This window comes from Setaria italica, chromosome I, assembly GCF_000263155.2.
Source record: "Setaria italica strain Yugu1 chromosome I, Setaria_italica_v2.0, whole genome shotgun sequence".
In the NCBI taxonomy this organism is placed as follows: domain Eukaryota; kingdom Viridiplantae; phylum Streptophyta; class Magnoliopsida; order Poales; family Poaceae; genus Setaria; species Setaria italica.
Genome location: NC_028450.1, coordinates 14,724,186 through 14,744,484, shown reverse-complemented (window position 1 = coordinate 14,744,484; position 20,299 = coordinate 14,724,186). Strand labels below are relative to the sequence as shown.

The following is a 20,299-nucleotide window of genomic DNA, read 5'->3' as shown; positions in this document are numbered from 1 at the left end:
AGGATGCCTAAAAAAGGCTTTAAAAAGCTCGTTTGAACCGTCAAGTTTCGAAATCTCAAGTAAAAGAGTGAAATCTAGCAATAGTCTATGCATAATAAGAAGAGTAATGAGTGCAATCAGCATTGAAAACCATAGCAATTGTGGATGGTAAAAAGTATTAGATTGCATACTACTATTGCGTGTTGAAATCACTTTGTTTTTAGTCATTGTATGTGTATAATTTTGATTCAAAGCTTTATCGGTTGGTAAAATGAACGCATGAAAGCATCATAAATTTTGGACGAAATATTTTAGACTTATTTAGGTGGGCCAGGAGCATAAATCGGACTCGGTAGGACATCGGCACATCACATCATGTCATAGCATTTTTTTCTAATGCAAGAAATTAGAGCTAAATTCTTGTTTCGGTGCTCGTTAATAACATATTTTTTATCCTTATTTATCTTCAATAATAACATGAATTTAATACCATAACTACTGACCATACCTTATAATTGGGTCATTTTCACGTATGCATTTTATTTTAGAGGACATTCTATTTTCGCAAGAACTTGGATTGAGCATCTTTAGCAATCCCCCAATAAATATTTCCCAATAACTAGTTAATAGGGATATCCCAATATCATTTTCATCATTATTGGGAGAGTTACTTTTGAAGTCTCTAATAATGTCATCCCAATCCAACTATCATATTGGAAGAGCCACAACTCCTCCTTTATTTAGGGAGAGTTAGGGTAAATTACTGAGTTATCCCATTTATTATTGGGAAAAGAGAAAGGTAAAGGGAGACGGCTGGAGCACTATTTTCTTATCAATTCTCTCAATATGGTAGTTAGATTGGGGAAATGGAGACTGCTGGAGATGCTGTAAGAGCAACTCCAAAAGCTCCATTAAATTACCACTAATACCTTAATTAGGGAGAAACAGAAAAAATAGCCTCCAATAGCTCCCCAAAGATCCTGAGGGATATGGGTTCCCATGGGCCCCCACCGACCAAGATACTGGTCGGTCCTGACAAGTGGGTCCGTCCGACCAGAAAGTGAGGGCCGAGGACATGAAGATACTTGGAGTACAAGTCAAGGAGGCTAGGCGATTCAAATCTGCTCGGATATTTCGGAACAAGTATTTTAGTTTGACTCAGATTACTTTCTATGTAACTACCAAGTAGATTAGATTCAAACCGACTTGTAACCCTTAGTCGTCAACCTATATAAGGCGGCCAAGAGCACCCCCGAGGGTATCCGATCAACTCTCTGCCACCAAGCATATAGGACGTAGGGTATTACTCTTCGGAGGTCCGAACCTGTCTAAAACCCTTGTGTCCCTCGTGCTCTCACGATCACGTTTGAGTTCTTGGTTTTGCAATCGTCCTCACCTACAAATCAATCACTTGGGTAACCCCTGGTGGACTGCCGGGCTTATAAATCTGATAGTTGGCACGCCAGGTAGGGGTGATTGTGAGATCCTCCTAGTAACCTTGATAGCATCCCGTCCTGACATTGTTTTCCCTGAGAACATGAAGGACTTCTTCGCTTCAAAACCATGCCGGCGGATTCCGATCCGACAGCTTCTTCCATCGACTTGGCGCCTTCCGTCGACTTGGCATCTACCGCCAGCTTGGCGTTCGCTGGATCTGCACCAGCAGCACGAGATCTCCACCCGGAGGCCTTCGAGCCGCTCGCTCAGCTAGTCGGTGATCGCTCTCTCTCAGAGAGGGTCCCACGCGTCCTTGCAGCAACCCACCCACCCACGCCCTCTGACCAGATTGCGGGGCTAGATCTCATCAGCAACATGATTGTTGAGTGCATTGATTTTTCTGAGGCGGCGCTACGCACAAAATCAGCACAGGGTCCGTCCCGTGTCCCCTTTGGTCTGCGGAACTCGGCTGCCGTGTACTCTGCCAAACTCGCCCAGGCTTTCCAGATCCAATCTGAAGACCCACCTGAACTCGCCAAGTTTTCGGACTGCGATGAATTTCAGGTGCCCCGCATTATACTAACGCCAAATCCTTATGGAAGCAACGACGAAAGCAACTCCTCCACGCCAGATCGCGAAGCCTTCGTGGTCCTGGTTAGGGGCAATGACCAGGACAACGCGCGAGTTTTCCGACTCGACCACGAATAAAGCTAAGTCTTATTTACAATTAAATATTTTACAGCTACCGTATACCTAAATACACCTTGGCTCCTTCATGTCTCCGTGACTTTCACCAACCACCTTGATCGCACGGTGACTGCTTATACAGCTTGATCCATCCACTACACAAGCAGTCGGGGGCTACACCTCACGAATGCCTAGCTCATGCTGGTGCTTTTTCCGCACAATTCCGACTGCTTTGCGGCTTGTCCGTCCCCCTTCACGGTTGCTAAAGTACTCGGGTAGCAACGCCTTAATCCGTGAAACCTTGACTCATCCTGCGCGTCTCGTATATGCGAGCATCGAGTCAGCACCAGCACTATAGCCTGAGATAAGCCATCCTCTCTTTGAGTAGTGGTCAGCAGGGCTAGGTGCTTAAATGTAACAGGCTAACTACCCGGAGAAATTACCTGACCTACAAGAGCAGGATGCGTAAGAATTTACTTCTACAGCGAATTAAACTTCTGTTGTTCAATTATTAAATGATCTACACTATGCTACATAATATTTCTATTGTCCTTTTACAGCTCAACAACTACTCGGCATGCGTTCCGTTGCTAGGCCGACCTCTCTGGCTTGGGGTGGGAGGGGACTCGACGTGATTATGTGGCTCGTCCGGCTCCTAGGCTCGGGGGCTGTGCGCCGCAACGACTCGGCGTGCTTCCCGTCGCCCGACTGACCTCTCTGGCTCGGGGCGGGAGGCGATTCGAGTGCTTCTGCGGCTCGTTCGGCGCCTAGGCTCGGGGGCTGGGTGCTGTAGATGACTCGGCGTGCCTCTCGTCGCCCGGCCAACCTCTCAAGCTCGGGGCGGGATGTGACTCGGTGTGCCTCCCGTCACCTAGCCGACCTCTTTGGCTCGGGATAGGAGGCGACTCGACGTGCTTCCGCGACTCATCCGGTGTGACAGCCCGAGTAATTAAGAAACTAAATCAAAGAATCAACAGGGTGATTAAGAAGCAAATTAGAGCTAACTCTAAATTGGTAAGAGTTAATATCCAAAAATACCTCAAATTTTGCCAAGTCTTAAAACTCCTTCCAGTTGATGATCACCTGGAGAGGCCAATAAAAACAACTTTCATATAAGAACTTAACTATTGGCCAATACAAAAGTAGTAGAACTTTTTACATGGAACAACCTTCTAATCAGCACTTCTTCTGATTTTGAGCAGAGGGAGTTCAAAACTGAGTTAAAGTTTGGTCAAATTTCAATCAAATTCCAAAAACAGCTTTGACCGATGTCCGCCAAAAAAATCCCACAATCCTATCTCCAAATCTGTCGAGATTTTCCTTGTTGGCCTTTATAAAGGTTATATCCCACACCTTGAACTCCAACTTTTATTTTTGGAAATGCAAGCACAAAGTTCAAACTTGATGAGAAAATTCATGTTAAACCCGACACCTTTGCATGACATGCATCACAAGCATCTTTGTGCATTATTGAGCATCAAGAATATCATTGTGCATATTTGAGCATCATGAACATCCTTTTGTGCATCATTGAACCTCATGAGCATCATTTGTGCACATTGGAGCATTTTAACCATGCATTGTTTAAGTGCCCAGAAATTGATTGTTTATTGTTGAAAAACCAAATTTGTGAAGCAACCCCAATTTCTTCCATACAATGTGCCGCTTAATATTTATTCAAATACCATATACCATTTAGTGATTTTAAAATATTTTTACCAAATTTTTCGGAGATCTTTTCTTGTGCCAAAAATTCAGTTAAAGTTCAAATTTAGTTGTTTTGTTTTGACAATTGTGTGCAAACCATAACAACTTTTGAGTTGATTCTTATTGCATTGGATTCTTCATGATTTTATCTTCCAATAAGTATTTTTGGGCACCTGTAGCTAGGTCGTTTAAGGGAGCAAAGTTTAAAAGCTGAAAATACCGCGGGCCCACTTGGCAGTCTTCTTCTACCTCCCTCCTCCCATCTGTCCGCCCCCCATTGGCACAGAGCCCAAAGTTCGCCGGATTGACCACCTTGGGCATGCCAGCAAGGCCCTTCTCCGCCCATAGGCCACCCGAGCCTCACCCACGTGAAGCTCCTTCCCTCCCACGCCACGCCTAGTGCTCCATTGGCCAAAGCTCCACGCGAATGCCATGGCAGCCACGAGTCTATCCATCACCGACGCTCGCCTCACCACCAATGGCCGTCCCGCGTCACCATGGCATCCTTACCACCTCGCCGTTCTTATCCTCACCTCGCCCCGGCTATATAAGCAGCACCACCCCCTCCAGAACCACTCGCCCCTTCCTCCCAACCTCCATTGCCAGTACTGCCACCTCCAAATCCCCAAGGTTGAAGAAGGACCCGATTGCTTTGTGAATAGAAGTTTTAGGGGGTTTTCCATAAAGTCATGAGTTTATGTTTGAGGTGGGATTGTTTCCAGAGGCTAGATAGCAATACGCGGGGGGTAAAGTGTTAAGAGAAGGGCAGATCCGTGAGGGGAAAATATTTTCCATGGGGTAGCTTCCAAATAGTTTCGAACTTGTTTGAAAATGACTAGTTTTACTACGTTGACAACTTCGAAAATGCATAGAAACTAGTAGCAAAATGCTAAAAATGTGATTCTTGCTGTGTTGGATTTCTTGTGAAGTCTAGTTTATTTTAGAGCTGAGTATGTGCATGTTGCTGTTTGATATCTTGTGCTATGATTTATTTGGTGTGAGAGCCATTAGATGCATTATAAATCACCTAGTGCTCTAAAACTGATGAAACCACTTTTGGTAGTTCACTTGTGACATGCATGTTCAAGATCTAAATGTTGTGCTACTGGATTAGATGGTTTTCATAATATTTTAGATTTAAAATGCTTATTGCCATGTTGATATTACTAATTGCATGTTGAATAGGGGAAGAGTTATAAAATGATGAAACCACCTCTAATAACCTTTGTGTTACATCTCGAATCTAGGGAAAATGATGTGGGTACCTTTATGGTTGATTTACATGCCTATGCTATATGGTAGTTTAACTTGTTTAAGCTATATCTGCACATTAAAAATTGATTTTGAAATGAATCCACCTCACATAGTTTTGTGTTGCTGTCTCCTATTAGTGAGATTTATTTCATGTTTATTTCTCAACAAAAGACTTGAATCTTACAAATTCGTGCTTGTTTAGCTTATTGTGCAAAATGGTTCCTTTCATGGTTCTTGTGTGATTTCGTATTGTTGTTAGCATTGTTAGCAAAGTTGTTTTGTTACTCAGTGATTTCTTACTATTTCTTTTATCATTCCTTGCATTTCATGAGCATTTGCACTCATAGCATCATCCCTAATACATGCACGCATTTCTTTCTGTTAGAGAGCAAATTTCCAGAGAACGTAAACCTTGAGCCAAGACCGGCATAAAAATTGAGTTTGAACCCAAAAAGAATTAAGGCCAACCACTTAGTTGCTTACTGTTTAAAATGAATGTGTAACTAGGTGTCACTATGGGTTTCTTTTAAGTTATCTTAGCACTTTAGTAGAACCTATGTTTTACTGTGATGACCTTTCTAGCCTTGCTGCCATACCTCGTCACTCGAGTAGTGTGAGTTAGTAACTTATCTTGCAAATTTACTTAGTCCTGGTTAGTCATAAAATGACCACTGGATAAAGGAAATCGCAGCAGGATAATCAACACTTTTTCTAATAAGGTTCTTCCTTAATGTGGTCTAATAAAATTAAAATATGATAAATAGTTAACATGCTCAATAAATGTTGGAAAATTTGCAGTAGCCTTTGTCAAGACTTGGGAACCTTCTGTAAAGTCTGTAGATTCAGATTGTCCCTAAAACCTGAGTTAAAAATAGATCCTTACAATCTGCCATTTACTGTTTCAATTTTAATACTTTTTGTAGAAGTCCAATAAGTCCCAAATTTTGAAGTAACTCACTGATGACTTTAAGAAGCCTCTTAAAAATTTTTAGCCCCAGATCACACTTTATGCAACCAGAAACACTTTTGAAGTTAAAGCTAGTTAAATGGAATAAAAACCAATAGTAAGGCCCTGTTTGGCACGGCTCCACTCCTAAACTCCAGCAACTCCATCAAAAAATTCAGCCAAACACCCCAACTCCAAAACTCCATGGAGTTGCCAACTCCATGGAGCTGTAGTACAAATGGAGGTGGAGTTTTGGAGCACCTCTTTTGCTGCTCCAGAAACCTCTCTTTCGAACCTTCTCGTGGAGTTGGTGGGTAATTACCCACCAATGCCACTGGTTACACAAAAAAACGTTTCATTCTATTCTCCCTTCTATTCTCCCGAGCCCCACTCGCCGCCAGAGCCCTGCCCGTCGCCCGTCGCCGCCCGCCGCCGCCCGTTGCCCGTCGCCGCCCGCCACCGCCCGCCGCCCGTCGCCGCCCGCCGCCCGCCGCCGCCCGTCGCCGCGCCCGTCGCCCGTCGCTGCCCGCCGCCGCGCCCGTCGCCCGGCGCCGCCCGCCGCCGCCCATCGCCCGCCGCCGCGCCCGTCGCCGCCCGCCGCCCCCCGCCGCCGCGCCCGTCGCCGCCCGCCGCCCCCCGCCGCCGCGCCCGTCGCCCACCGCCGCTCGTCGCCGCCCGCCGCCGCCCGTGGAGGGTCTCCCGTGTGCGGCACAGTGCAGTGGAAAAAGGGGAAGAAGAAGATGGGATAGAGAGGATGACAAGTGGGGCCTTAATTGGGGGGGCAACAATGGCAATCCACACTGAAATCGATCTTTTTTGGAGCTGAGAGCACCCATCTAGCCAAACACCTCATTTTTGTTCTGGAGTTTTGGAGCGGAGCTGGCTCCATGTGGAGTTCTGGAGTGGAGCAGCTCCACCCGGAGTTGGAGCCATGCCAAACAGGGCCTAAATAAGAAAGGTAAGATAAGCAATGCTAATTTAAGTTGTTTAATAATTTAGAAATAGGATGACTTTTCAAATGAATGCCAAGCAACACTAAAATGACACCACCTTTCTTTGTATAGTTTCTAAGTTATTAAAATCTTATATGTGTACATAATCACCGTCAACCTAAAAGCCATGTTTTCTTTCCAACCAAATTGTTTTGTGAAGAAAAGAAGTTTAACTCTTGTCTAAGTAAATGTGGCCCAAAATACACCCTATGCTTGTGCAATAACTTATGAAATGCAACCTACACATAAAAGCTTGTTTTTGAAATCTGGCATTTGCATCTTGTGTAGAAGCTAACCGCGTTGACGGAACGTACGAGCTCGGCCTGAAACAAGAAGCAGGAGGGTGCCTGCTGAGGTGGATGTAATCAAGACAATCAAGGCCCGAACCAAAGTTTGGAAGAGCCCAAGGCTGAGTTAGGGCAAGAAGGCAAGCCCCGGAGCATAACCTAGTTTTCTAAATTTATGCACTACTTATACTAGTTATGTTTGTGCGTTAAGCTCATAGGAGTTGTTTGAAACCCTAGTTGCATGATCCTAGGTACCTATGTGCTGAATACTAGTATGTTAAGACGAGTAGTTGAAATGCTAAATAGGGACACAGTAAAAGTCGAGTGATTTCCTATCACTCACAAGCTATAGGAGTTGCCTGTTTACTTATGTTGAAACTATAAGGATGACGGACGGGACCTGGCAATTGGTTCTGAATTGGTGGATTGCTGCGTCTGTCTAAAAGAAAGCTACTAAGGTCGTAATGTGTCGGCGTTCGTGGTCAGATGTTTGAAAGTACTAATCTCCCACCTAGTATGGGATAGGGAAACCCAGTACCTGATTAGTCCGGGACGTGGGCATACTTCCCACTCTCTTTGGAACTTGGTTCCCCTACTGCAGCATGTGGGTTACAAGTGCAGTCACGGTACGGCGTAGACTGGGACCGTGGGGCATTGTACGCCAAGGGAAGTGGGCCCTGGCCACGTGTCGGGGATTGATGGGGACGGCTGACATGTGTGGACCCGGTGTGGTACACATATGTTGTGGGTTTAGGTTCACCTTGCAAGGTTAAGAAACTCGATTTGAATCATCTGCCTCTCACAGTTTGAGACTGCTTGATCACTGTGCTGCACTGAGTAAGAATTGGAACAAAGAATGATGATTAATATTGATGCTTGATTAAATTGTTTGTTCAACATACTTGCTTAGAATAGGTGTTTACCTAGACTGGATAATCAATTAGAAGCTGATGCTAAAACTTGAAAGTAAGAACATACTTTAGAAGCTTTTGGCAAAACAAACCTCTCAACCAAAAAGCCTTGCATGTCTAGGAGTTAGTGGAGTAGTTACCACCTGATGGGTAAGCCTTGTTGAGTATTAGTATATTCAGCCTTGCTTGTGGCTATCTTTTTCAGGTGCTGTTGTTTGCTTGGTTGCTAGTGTGATTCAGTCGTCCCAACTTCCTCCGAGTTGGACTGTTGAGTAGGACCCATCCTCGATCGGTAAGGATCGTGGTGTTTAATATCATGGGAGGCTTCACCATGGTATTGCTGTATCGACGTTAGACTTACCGTTGTTTTCCACTGCTTTCGAACTCTGAAAATCTACTTTATGCTTTTGAAAACTCTTGGTTTGTAACAACTCAATGTGCGATCTGTAATAATTTATCTGGATTGTTGTAATCTCTGAACTCGTGTTCATGCGAGTATGCTTTGTTTTGATCCGAGACACGTGGTTTTATCAGGTGAAACCTGACGGACTGCTAGTTTAACTTGATTAAAGTGTCTGCTCGCATATGAGACGACGTTGAGTACACTTTAGCCGGGTTAATCTGGGTGGTTCCGCCACATCCGGCTCCGAGGCTCGGGGGCTGGGTGCCACAAACGACTCGGCATGCCTCTCGTCGACCGGCCGACCTCTGTGGCTTAGGGAGGGAGGTGACTCAGCGTACTTCTGCGACTCGTTCGACTCCCAGGCTCGGGGGCTGCGCGCCGCAGACAACTCGGCGTGCCTTCCGTTGCCCGGCCAACCTCTCTAGCTCGGGGCGAGATGCGACTCGGCGCGCCTCTGTGGCTCCGCTAGTCCTCGTGCTCACGCTCGGGGGCTGGGCGCCTATTTCATGTTGGCATGCCTCCGCGGCTCCGTTAGTTCTCGTCCTCGGTGGCTATGCGCCTATTTTAGGTCGGCGTGCCTCCGCGGCTCCGTCAATCCTCATCCTCGGGGGCTGGGCGCCTATTTCAGGTCGGTGTGCCTCCGCGGCTCCGCCAGTCCTCATGCTCGGGTACTAGGACTTGCTTCTGGGATCAATTTATTCTTCTTTATTGACCATTGGACCGATTATACCAATCGCTTCAATGATCGGAGGCTACTCCTATGGAGTGCATCTTGCGACACCCTCCATGTCCTTTGCTTCGACTTGCTGGATGCCCGACATCCACCAACTCGGCACTCGGCTTTGCTCTACGCGTATGGCTCTGCGTTCGCTTGGATTTTCTTCTTTTTTGAGTACTGCGCAGTCTCTCCATCACTATGGCGCCATCCCAGCTTCAGCCGACCACATTTCAAGCTTCGCTGTGATGACCTTAGGTTCCTGTTCGCCTACACATCGCTCGGGGACTTGAGGGATATGGGTACCCCATGGGTCCCCACCGACCAGGATACTGGCCGATTTGACAAGTGGGCCCGCCCGACCAGAACGTGCGGGCCGAGGACATGAAGATACTTGAAGTACAAGTTAAAAAGGTCGGGCGATTCAAATCTGCTCGAATATTTCGGAATGTGTATTTTAGTCCGACTCAGATTACTTTCCATGTATCTACCAAGTAGATTAGATTCAAACCGACTGGTTTGGTCTTCACCTCGTCTCTCTTCGTCGAAAGCTTCAGAAGTTCAGAGTTTCAACCTTCTTTTGCTTAACGTTGCGCTGCCACCTAGCATCCTCGTATGAACTAGTAGATGGATCGCTATTGCCTCGAGCCCTCGCCGGCGCTCGCGGTCGCTGCAACCACCAAGCCTATGCAGTTTGCACGCAGCGCATGCGCACACGTATGGTCGCGCATGCACCACCACGTTGTCATGCGCATGCGCCACCGTTGTTGCGCGCAAGCGCCGCCGCCGTCCCGCTTGCCTGCCGTACGCCGCCGCCGCCGCCACTGCCACCACCGCGCGCACGCATGGCCGCTAATTGTTGTCGGCCGCCGTGGTCGAGCCGCCGCTCGCGGCGCCTGCAACGTGGCCAAGTCTCCTTGTCGTCGAGGATGAGCCACGGTACTGAGTTCAGTAGTCATTGAAGCCAATTTTGAAGTACTGGAGAGTTTATTATTGAGGATCCGTGGGATGACATGACTTTGGGGAAAAAAATTTCAGTAGAGGCCCTAATAGATAGTTTTGGGGAAATTTTTTTTGCAATCTCTTGAAATTATTCTAATGAAATATAATTGGATTAAAAACAAAGTCCTTATACTTTCTTCACCATTCAACTTAGCAATATATATTTAGCTTAAAATTATATAGTTTTTCAGCCTAACCCGTTCGCTAACTTAGAGGGCTCTTTAGGCCAGCGGGGTCGACGCAGCCACGCAGGTAGGATGCAACACTGGCCCTTCAGTTTTGAAAAAACACGGGCCTCCTCCTCCTCTTGTTCCTGCCTCTCCCGCAGAGTCTCAGCGAAACCCCGCCCAGAGCCCCGCAGAATGGCGGCCTCTCGCGCACCGACCTCCACCGCCGCCGCCGCGGCGGACGGCGGCATTGAGGAGAACGCGATGGCCATCCTCGACTCCTCCGGCATCAAGGACTCCCGCGACCTCCACGACGACCGTAATCTCCTCGTCCTGCCCTCTCCTTTCCCTCTTCGATTTTGCCCCCTAGGTTTATTTTATGCGTCGACATTTGCCTATCAATCCCGCCGCGCTAAGTCATTGGCGGAACTCTGCAGGAGCTGCCTTCTTGGAGGCCGTGCGCTCCGCCTGCCTCGCCGGCGACAATCCCTCAGCCCCCTCGTGGTACGGACTTATCCCTCTTAAAGTAGATAGGTGACCTGTGACCTCCTTCCTGTTTAGCTGCGTTACTCAGTGCGAATTTGTCAGCTAGTTTCTATTGCATAAGTTTCGTTGCCCTGTGATGAGCTTGAGAGCGTTCTACTGTAATCATCCTTTTAGACTATAGGCAAGGTTATATTTCAGATAATGTTGCGTTCTGCATCTGCTCCAGTGCTCCATATTCAGAGTTGGAGCATTTCTGTATGTGATGTGGTTCATACCTTTCATAGTATTTCACTAAACTGTCTTTGACTGCTCAAAATTTTGTTCTTTCATGCCTACTTATTTAGTTCAAGCAGCTTTTTTACTTAATATTTGTTGGTTTTCTGAGAGACTGGTGTATTTATTGTGCACACAAGTTATCTTGGTTAGTTCTATGATGACATGGTGTTCTTTCATGTGATGTTTCCCCTTTTCCTAGGAGAATGTATGATGGTGTTTTCCAGGTTCTTCGAAACAGTAGCTCTCTGGAGCTTGCTGTCGCAAGTTTCCATCTCTTAATGGAATTGGGCAAGGTGAAGTGTTGCTTACCATTTGTCCTACTTTCAGCCTCTTGTCTGCAACTGCAACTCTAAGTTAAAAAATTCCTTGTTCAGCTGCTCCTTTGTCCGTTGATCTTGGCACTTTGACAAAAGGGAGTATAAATGTCAATGGCTATTTTAGTAGCTCTTCAACATGGCTTTTATTTATTTGCACAAACTGACATTCAGTCTGTACCCCTGTCATTTTCTGTTTGGGATTTAGTGGGGCTTTACTGATTTTCGTTGCAATACTATGCAAAATTCCCACCAGAAAGTATCTCACTTCATGGGTGTTTTTTTTTTCCGTGCAGCAATACCCAAGAACATATTTGACAGATTCTGGTGGACACCAATCTTTAGTTGTAGTTAAAGAGGTAACCAGATAATATAATTTCATCAAACACTCTCTTCATGAAAATGTCACATATTAGTTGCACTTTTGGCACTCATAAATATTTTCTGATTGTACAGTCTTGGTTACCATTTCTCATTGGCAATGGTTCTGTTAGTAGTGAGATTGGAGGAAATTCAAGGAGCTCAGACCACCTATTTGATCCTTTGGTAAGCTGACATTACATAATTTGTTATGCTGGTAATTGTACTCTATCTTCTCAAACTCTTTTAGTAATGATGAAATATTCATTATGATTCTTCGAACCTTTTTTTGGACCAAAATCCATACCTTATTACTTGGGGTACAGGTATACTTGTAATGTATGTTTTGAGTTTTTTTTTTTAATTTATGTAGCTTGTTCTTTCCCTTGTGACCCCAGTACTCGGTAGACTCCTTTGATTTGTTTTTAAAGTTTTTAGACCCTTTTGACTTATGTGGTAAGTGCTAGTCCTACTCCTACTTGATATTGTTAAGTAGGCGTGACCGCGTGAAGAAGTATCATTGCCATTTGGGCTGCCATTTTACTCTAAATTAATTCCCTCAGCGTGTTTACTGTTTAGACACTAGTTGCTGTAAGTACATTAGAACAACGTACTTGGCTTTGTGTTTTTTTATTTATCATGAAGATATCTTATTCTGCCTTGCCCTTCCCAAGAGATTCTCGTTGCTGATTGAGACCATTGTTGAACCAACCAATGCCACGGATGATAATAATGGAATCAAGGTAAAACCAGAGTGTTTTAGCCTCTCAAAGATGTTTTCAAGCTGCTTTTTGCTTAATATTATCTTGTATTATTTTCTATAATATCATAAATGCCATGCTTTGTTCAACTGATCATCTAATATCAAATTGTTTGTTTAATTTGACACACTATAATTTGTTTACTGAAAAGAATAAGGTTGCTGCAGTCCCCTCTCCACATTTTATAGATTGATTTAGTTTGCGTCTTCACCTGCCTAGATTTGGGGGCCTTAGGATTTGTCCTGTATTGTCCATAATCCTGTGAGTGATGCTATTTAGATTGCTCGAAAGAATGAATGATAGAGGGATTGCTATGACTATGTAATGATCTACATAGGTATCACATGCCCGAACTAGTTTCCCTGTTTAATTTACTGCGATAATAATAAGTTACTTCTACCTTTTACTTTTAAATGAAATAAGCCTTATATTTTTATTGTTTTGTTAATCAAAGTCATCTGTTCATTGCATTACATGAATGAGTCTAAAAAGTAATATATATATCTGTTTGTTTGTTGATCTTTGGACTTGAGACTCGAGTTTGTTTCTGTTCTATGATCTAGGCTATCGAGAATATGATGTTGTTCCAGTATCTTGTCAACACACTTGAAGCAGATTTTGTACCTCGCCGTATTGCATACAAAGGTAAACTACTAATAAACCTAGCTGTTTATCTTGTTCTGGATTCTATATGTCAGAACAGTTAAAAAGATGCCTTATCAATTTCTGATTGTGTTACAGAGTCACTAGACTGGGTGATCTTCAGGGAATCTCTGTTAAATATGCTTCTGGTATAACCTACATTAATCTCATAAAATATGTACTTCCTCCGTCTCAAATTGTAGGTCGTTTTGGCATTTCTAGGTGCATGGCTTTTGCTATTCATCTAGATATACACAATGTCTAGATACATAGTAAAATTTATGAATCTAAAAATGCCAAAACAACCTACGATTTGGAATAGAGGGAGTACTAGTTTTCTTGTTTCTTTTTGCATGGATTTAAACCCAGCATCATTAAAAGATATTAATTATCTGGAGATGTTGCCGTGAGTTGCATGACACTAATGTATTGTGTGATTTGTGACAAGGCTAAAATTCTTGTTGACAATTATTAACAGGGATCACGAAAGCTCGTGTTCAAATCTTTTGTACAGAACTGCATACATCTTCTACTGAGCCAGTATCACCCTGAAGCTAAAGATGCAGTTGAAGATAGCATACCTTTTGAAGGAGAAGCTAGGTCAGCATCTGATCTTGATTCTTCCCTAAATTATTCATCGCTGGAGTCAGAAAGGACACTTGTGTCTCTCCGGAAATTATTTGTGATGGTAAGTATTTGATATTTGGTGATACATGTACCTTGTTGTAGCCCAGTGCTAACCCTCATTCTTATCAATGGTGATACATGTACCTTGTTGTAGCCCAGTGCTAACCCTCATTCTTATCAAGGTTATGGAACTTGACTTGATCAGGAAAGAAGCAGACGCATTAGGGCTGACTTCTAGAGCTGATGGGTTCAGGTCAGCCAGGTTATTTTACTTTTTGAACTGAAGGTGCTGTTAATTATTAAGCACTGACACTATATTTCCTTCCCTGTAGAAACCCTATCATGGAAGTTATTTTGGATGATCTAACTTACAACATCAGTTACTTATCCCCATTTCTCTTGGTAACTGCAGCTCATTGCCATCTCTTGACCATTTCTTTTATGAATAGCTCGATTTCTATGTTCGTACGTATTGTTATTGCATTAAACTTACATGAAAAGATTGAACTGGTTATGCATCAATGGCTTCTTGTAAAATCCATTCATGGTGATTCTCTGCGAGTCAAGGGTTTCAGACCAAATTGAAAATTGAAAATTTCAGACCCAATAGTAACTCCCTTTTGGTGAAATTGAAAATTTTAGACCAAATAGTAGCTGTTTGATGTTTAGTAGCTCTATACAGAAAAGTAAGATCTTTGATGTAAGCAATCTAACTGCATCTCTGCTGCAGTGAGTTCTGAAGAAAAACAAAATTGAAAAAGTAAACAGAAACTAATACTAATAACTTCGCATTGCCCATTTTCTCACGACTCTTGTCCTTAAGTTTCTTGTGGTTACACTTTTCATTGCAAACAAGTGATTCTTCGATTAGTTTTAACAGGCCTTTGTGGAATGGAAGTGGAAACTGGAGATTATTCTGCAGTACTTTTCAAAATACTGCGGCAAGGTATTCTAACTTTATTACTCAATGGCATTCCTGTATTCTAAATTTATTATTCAATGATATCCCTAGTCCCAAAGCCTGTGCTAACAAGCAAGGAGCATTATTTCCACACAAAGTAATGATTTCTAGGACCTGGGACAGCTTACGAGCTGCTGTTTGTGTTTCATCATTCTACTCGTTCTACTCAGTTACTATGTATCTCTAAAATGAGTTTTTTAAATCTGGTTAAGATAAAAATGAGTTGATTGTTGTGGCTTATGCTGATCTCTCGTAGGCTTGTTGGTATGTCAGCCTGGTTTTGAACCAGTGGCTCTCATAATTGCTGTTGATTCATTGGTAATTTGTGTTGATAGGCTTATATGTGCTACATGTACGTAGATAGGGATTAAATTAAACTTCCAGTACTTGGAATTGAGACTTGCCATTATGCTTGGTAGCTTCCATTACATTTTTCCTTCTTCTACTGACCATAAAGTCATACTTGCTGTTTCTGCCCCTTTTCCTTGCAGGGCGCAGTCCGTACTCGAAGGTCAGATAATTCACAACAAGATTTGAAATTGGAAAGAGTCCTGAGTTTCTTTTTGACAGCCACAAGCACAAAAGCTATTGTCAAAAAGATGGGCACAGAAGTTGCTCAGCTTCTCTTAGCACACGCCTACCAGGTTAGAGATCCGGAAAACTTCTTCTTTCCTTCTTAAATGAAGTTTTTATTATCATGCCTTGAGTTAGATCTCACGAGTGTTACTCGGATGCGTGGCAGAAGCAAAGTGACTGCAGAACTTACAGCCACTTTATGTTTACCTTGTAGACATTATGATAAGAATCAAAATATTATGTGCCATCACTCCCCAAGAAATAGTTTATTGGGCAAAATTTTGATATACAAAATGCATTGAGTTTAGTGAGCACTTTTTTTGTGACATGCAAGCTGCGGCCTGTGCAAAAGCTAGTGTGTCCTTTCATGGATGCTCATATGTAATCTTGTGATGGTGCTGGTGTGCACAATTAGTTTTTGAAGATAAAGGGCCATCTTAGGAATCTACAATGTAGTGACCTCGCTATATTATTAATTTCTAAGGTGACCTGATTATTGTAGATGTATGATTCGCCCAACCTAAATTACTTGCCAATCTGAAGGTTGTTCGGCCCCGTACTTTCCAAATGATCCATAATTGTGTAGGTCTGGCTGACACTTTTTTTTTATACATAACATAGAATATTGGTAACATTAAGTCAGTGACATAGCAGATAGGCAATTTTACAGAGATAACGTAGCTTTGAACCTGCAGGATGATGTTATCTTTGTTCTGGAAATAATGTTTCCCCTTGAATATTCTCTCAGCTTTTATTTAAATGTCATGAATACCCGTCCCCTGTTCTGTGACCATTGCAAGCTCCTCTACAACCAGCCCATTGCTGCTAACACTTGTGAGTTTTCTGGTGAATTCCAAAATAACGTCAGCAAAAACAGCATTTTAGCCACTAGAGTGTCATTTCCCAGGATAAACTGTCATGGGCAGTTGGCTGGGCTGGCTGGATCGTTTAGCCAGGCCCATTAGAGTTAGGTTTAGATATAAGATTAGATCTCTTGCTTAGGCATTAAGTAAGCCTCTCTATATAAGGAGAGGAGTTGTACCAATTGAAGGCAAGCGATGAGAATATTAGGGTTAGCCCCTTCTATCACTGCCCTTGCGGTCTGGTTGCCGCCTATCGGTGAGGTCGGGCTACTCGGGTCCAGGTTATCCAGATCTCTGTATGTGACAATTGGTATCAGTTAGCTTTGGTTACGTGTCCATGGATTCCCCACCACTAGATGTCGCCCACCTCACCACCACCGTTGCCAACATCCCCACCACGCTTGCCGACATCACCAAGATGGTTACTGACCTGGCAGCGCAGATGACCGACTTGTCAGCAGTGATGGCGGCATTGGCCAAGAAGATGCCCGATAGGGTGGTGCTTGGGCGTCAGGAGATCGTGGAGCGCGAGAGACGGGAGGCGGCGATGTTGCGGCTTCAAGCAGCAGTGCGCGGCTTCTTAGTGAGAGCTCGTCTCCGCCGATCATCACCAAGCCTTCAACTCGACACACCATCATCTATTGTGGACATGAACGAGATGATGGAGGTGGCGGCAGCGTTGCAGCTTCAGTCTGTGCCTCATGGCTTCCTAGCATGGCGTCACGCACGGGCGGAGCAGGCGTCATCAAGCCCCACTGCAGCCTGCTGCATCCAGCGCCGCCACATCTTCCATAATCTGGTGGCCACACTCATCTTCTTTGACGGCCGGCAACGCCCACTCGCGAGGGTGCTTGCGTGCCCATCGGCAGCAGCGGGTCTCGGTGCCGCCCACCGCGCACTCGCCTTTGTTGGCTGCTGGGGACGGCCTCTCCGGGCGACGGTGCTCCGGGCTCTACAAGCAATTTGGCGTCCTCCGTCTTCGATTTGCTGCAGGAGGTTGCGCATGCCTCGCTGTGGATTCCGGCTGTGACGGCGGCACCCAACTCCTTTGATTGGATAAACATATCTGGCTGGCTGAGAGCGTCAGGTTGTGTGGATTGGTGGGCTGCCACAGCTTCGTTTCAGCCCATATGAAGCCTATGGTAGTGCTATTTCTGTGGGATCCAGGGGGAGCACGTCGTGCACCTGCATGCAAGGCAACCACAGAGACCAACTGTTTTGTGGCAAAATGTACATGGCGCCTGCGTCTGTATCTTCGTGCTACAGGATGGGGTCCACTGTCAGTTAAAGCAACACAAATAAATAGTTCAAGTTTATTATGCATGTTAGTTAGGATTTTGGAATAATGAACCGAGATGTGTTAGGTTTAGATATAAGATTAGATCTCTTGCTTAGGCATTTAGTAAGCCTCTCTATATAAGGAGAGGAGTTGTACCAATTGAAGGCAAGCAATGAGAATATCAGTCTATTAGGGCTAGCCCCTTCTATCCCTGCCCTTGCAGTCCGGTTGCCGCCTATCGGCGAGGTCGGGCTACTCGGTCCAGGGTTATCCGGATCTCTGTATGTGACATAAACAGTGATTGCGATATTATCATTTAGCATGCTCTTACTTTGTGTGCTACCAATGTCCAACTAAAATTTTCATTTTACTGATGACACTGCTAATTCCAGTGATGAAATCTATAGCACATCTTTTACCTTTTAACTCAAGTAAACAATCTTAAGGTGATATTATTGTTAAACTTGGAGCTATTAACTGTGTTTGACGTTCTTAGTTTGTTTCTTATGTTCTTTTGATATATTTCCAGCTGCTATATCTGACCAGTTCGGTTTTATTACATATTTTCAGGTGTGCATATCTGTTCAAGGTGACTCTGGAGATTCTACTACAACTGAAAAGATTGGAGCAAGCCTCCAAGAGATATCTTGCAACTTCATATCTGCTTTTCAAAATCTCAAAAAAGTTAGCCCGTGAGTATGTTAAGTTTTCTAACACTGTACTATGTACCATCATGTTTCTAAAGCTTTGAGGAGTCTGATTGCATAACAGCCAGTTATACGACACTACAAAAGAAACTGTCACTGCATGTCATGATAGGCAGTGAATCACTAGAAGTTTCAGAAAACTAATTTGACTTTGATATGGATTTATTTTATCGTGTCTGCAGGAATACCCAGATCTCACCATTTGAGAAAGAAGCTCTGTTTACTGCTGCAGCGTTGACTAGGAAATTGATGAATGATGAAAGATAGACTTTGGGTGTGGTACATAGGATCAGATGGTGTAACTCTAGCTAGTGATATAATCCTAAAAATGATTGCATATTTTGGCCTCATCGTGGCATGACTGTCTCCCTGTAAATATGTGATATGGCTTTATTTATCCCCTCTGGTGTATCGTAAAGATGGCGATACAACTTATGAATCTATGTTGCATATCCGGTGAGTATTTCACATATGCATCTGTGTTGCATATCTTTAGGAAGCAACACCAGTTTCTTTGAGGACATTTTTGCTTCCTAGTATCAATACTTCATCGCAGGTTCTGGTTTCCTTAGAACATATCACCCAGGATTTCCCAGTTCCCACTGAGGAACCGAGGGAATGCTTGGGCCTTGTTTAGTTGCTAAAATTGGGAGTGCCAAAATTACTGTGCCGGCACTGTAGCGCACTGTAGCGTTTCGTTTGTATTTGTGGATTATTGTCCAAACATTGACTAATTAGGCTCAAAAGATTCGTCTTGCAAAGTACAATAAAACTGTGCAATTAGTTTTTAAAATCATTTACATTTAATACTTCATGCATGTACCGTAAGTTTGATGTGACGGAGAATCTTCTTTTTGCATAGTACCAAAGTTGGGAGTTGGGGGTGAAGTAAATAAGGGCTTGGTTGGGGGTGGGTCCCGTTGACTCGTTGGGCACTCCATTTGATCTGGGTGCCCTATCTACATAATGTTCATTACCTAGTGCTCCTTATTAATTTTTTAAATAGTTATCGATACTTATATACTGTTCGTACTTTTAAAGGATGGGCTTGATTTTCATGAGCTTGGAAATTTCCACTTCCCTTCGGTTTACTGATTTCGAGATATATATGTTCTGGAAATAGCGTAGATTAATCAACATGATTACAATCGTTCTGCAGAGGCTGCAGTAAGAAAGCAGGCACATCGCCGGACCACACATTGCTAGCCCTGCTAACAACAGCCTGCTGAGCACAAGCATGATCTACACAATTCGCGCTACGATTTACATGCACTAGTTCAAAATATTGCAGGTGACGACTCAGCTCCCTAATGTCCTCTAAGATCGTCCCAATCTCCGACCTGGAGTTCCTGTTTGCCCAAAGATTGACCAGCTCCTTCGAGTCCACCTTGATGATGACATGGCGCCTGCCGTCGCCCTGAAGGAGAAGCAGGCCATCGCGGCATGCCTCCGCCTCTGCCACAAGGGCTGAGGCTACCGCAGGGAGCCACCTAGCTGCTGCCACATAGAAGTCACCTTCTGCTCCCCTGATGCCTACACCCGTTGCCCCTTGGTGGCTTGAGCAAACAAAAGCACCATCTGTGTTTACTTTAATTGTTCCTGCAGGAGGGGGATTCCACCGTATCAGCGATGCTTGTCGATTTGCACCCGATGGTATCTTACGGTCAGGCTTTTAGTACTAGAGCGCAAGCATCAACCGTCCACTTGATAGCTAGTCGATGTTCAATTGCGTCCTTGCCGTGGCGTTGATCATTCCTGGAGCACCACAACGACCACATGTCGCACAAAATAATTCCCAACTTGTCTTCTTCAATCAGGTCACCTCTGATCAAGTCCGCTGCCCATGAAACCGGGGACAGTGCTGGGAGCTTTATTCCTTCAGAGAGTTTTAGACAGTGCCAGAACTGTCTCGCAAACGTACATTCAACAAGAGCATGGTATGTAGTTTCAGCAGCAGCAC

At 44.3% G+C, this 20,299-nt stretch overlaps 1 protein-coding gene across 2 annotated transcripts; it reads left to right on the top strand.

The window, feature by feature from the left end:
- The first annotated feature begins 10,578 nt into the window (after positions 1 to 10,578).
- Positions 10,579 to 18,857, top strand: LOC101782457 (negative regulator of systemic acquired resistance SNI1). Of its 2 annotated transcripts, none has more exons than XM_004952280.2 (15): positions 10,579 to 10,806; positions 10,925 to 10,991; positions 11,449 to 11,542; positions 11,860 to 11,922; positions 12,020 to 12,109; positions 12,598 to 12,666; positions 13,248 to 13,329; positions 13,426 to 13,475; positions 13,805 to 14,014; positions 14,136 to 14,206; positions 14,286 to 14,355; positions 14,834 to 14,899; positions 15,406 to 15,558; positions 18,203 to 18,324; positions 18,522 to 18,857. In XM_004952280.2, the coding sequence occupies exons 1-15, from the start codon at positions 10,683 to 10,685 to the stop codon at positions 18,604 to 18,606; spliced, it is 1,416 nt and encodes a 471-aa protein (XP_004952337.1). In that variant the 5' UTR covers positions 10,579 to 10,682; the 3' UTR covers positions 18,607 to 18,857. The 2 variants fall into 2 exon arrangements, with proteins under 2 accessions (XP_004952337.1, XP_012699321.1); XM_012843867.2 differs by having other exon boundaries at positions 18,203 to 18,328; positions 18,522 to 18,661.
- Positions 18,858 to 20,299: the final 1,442 nt, after the last annotated feature.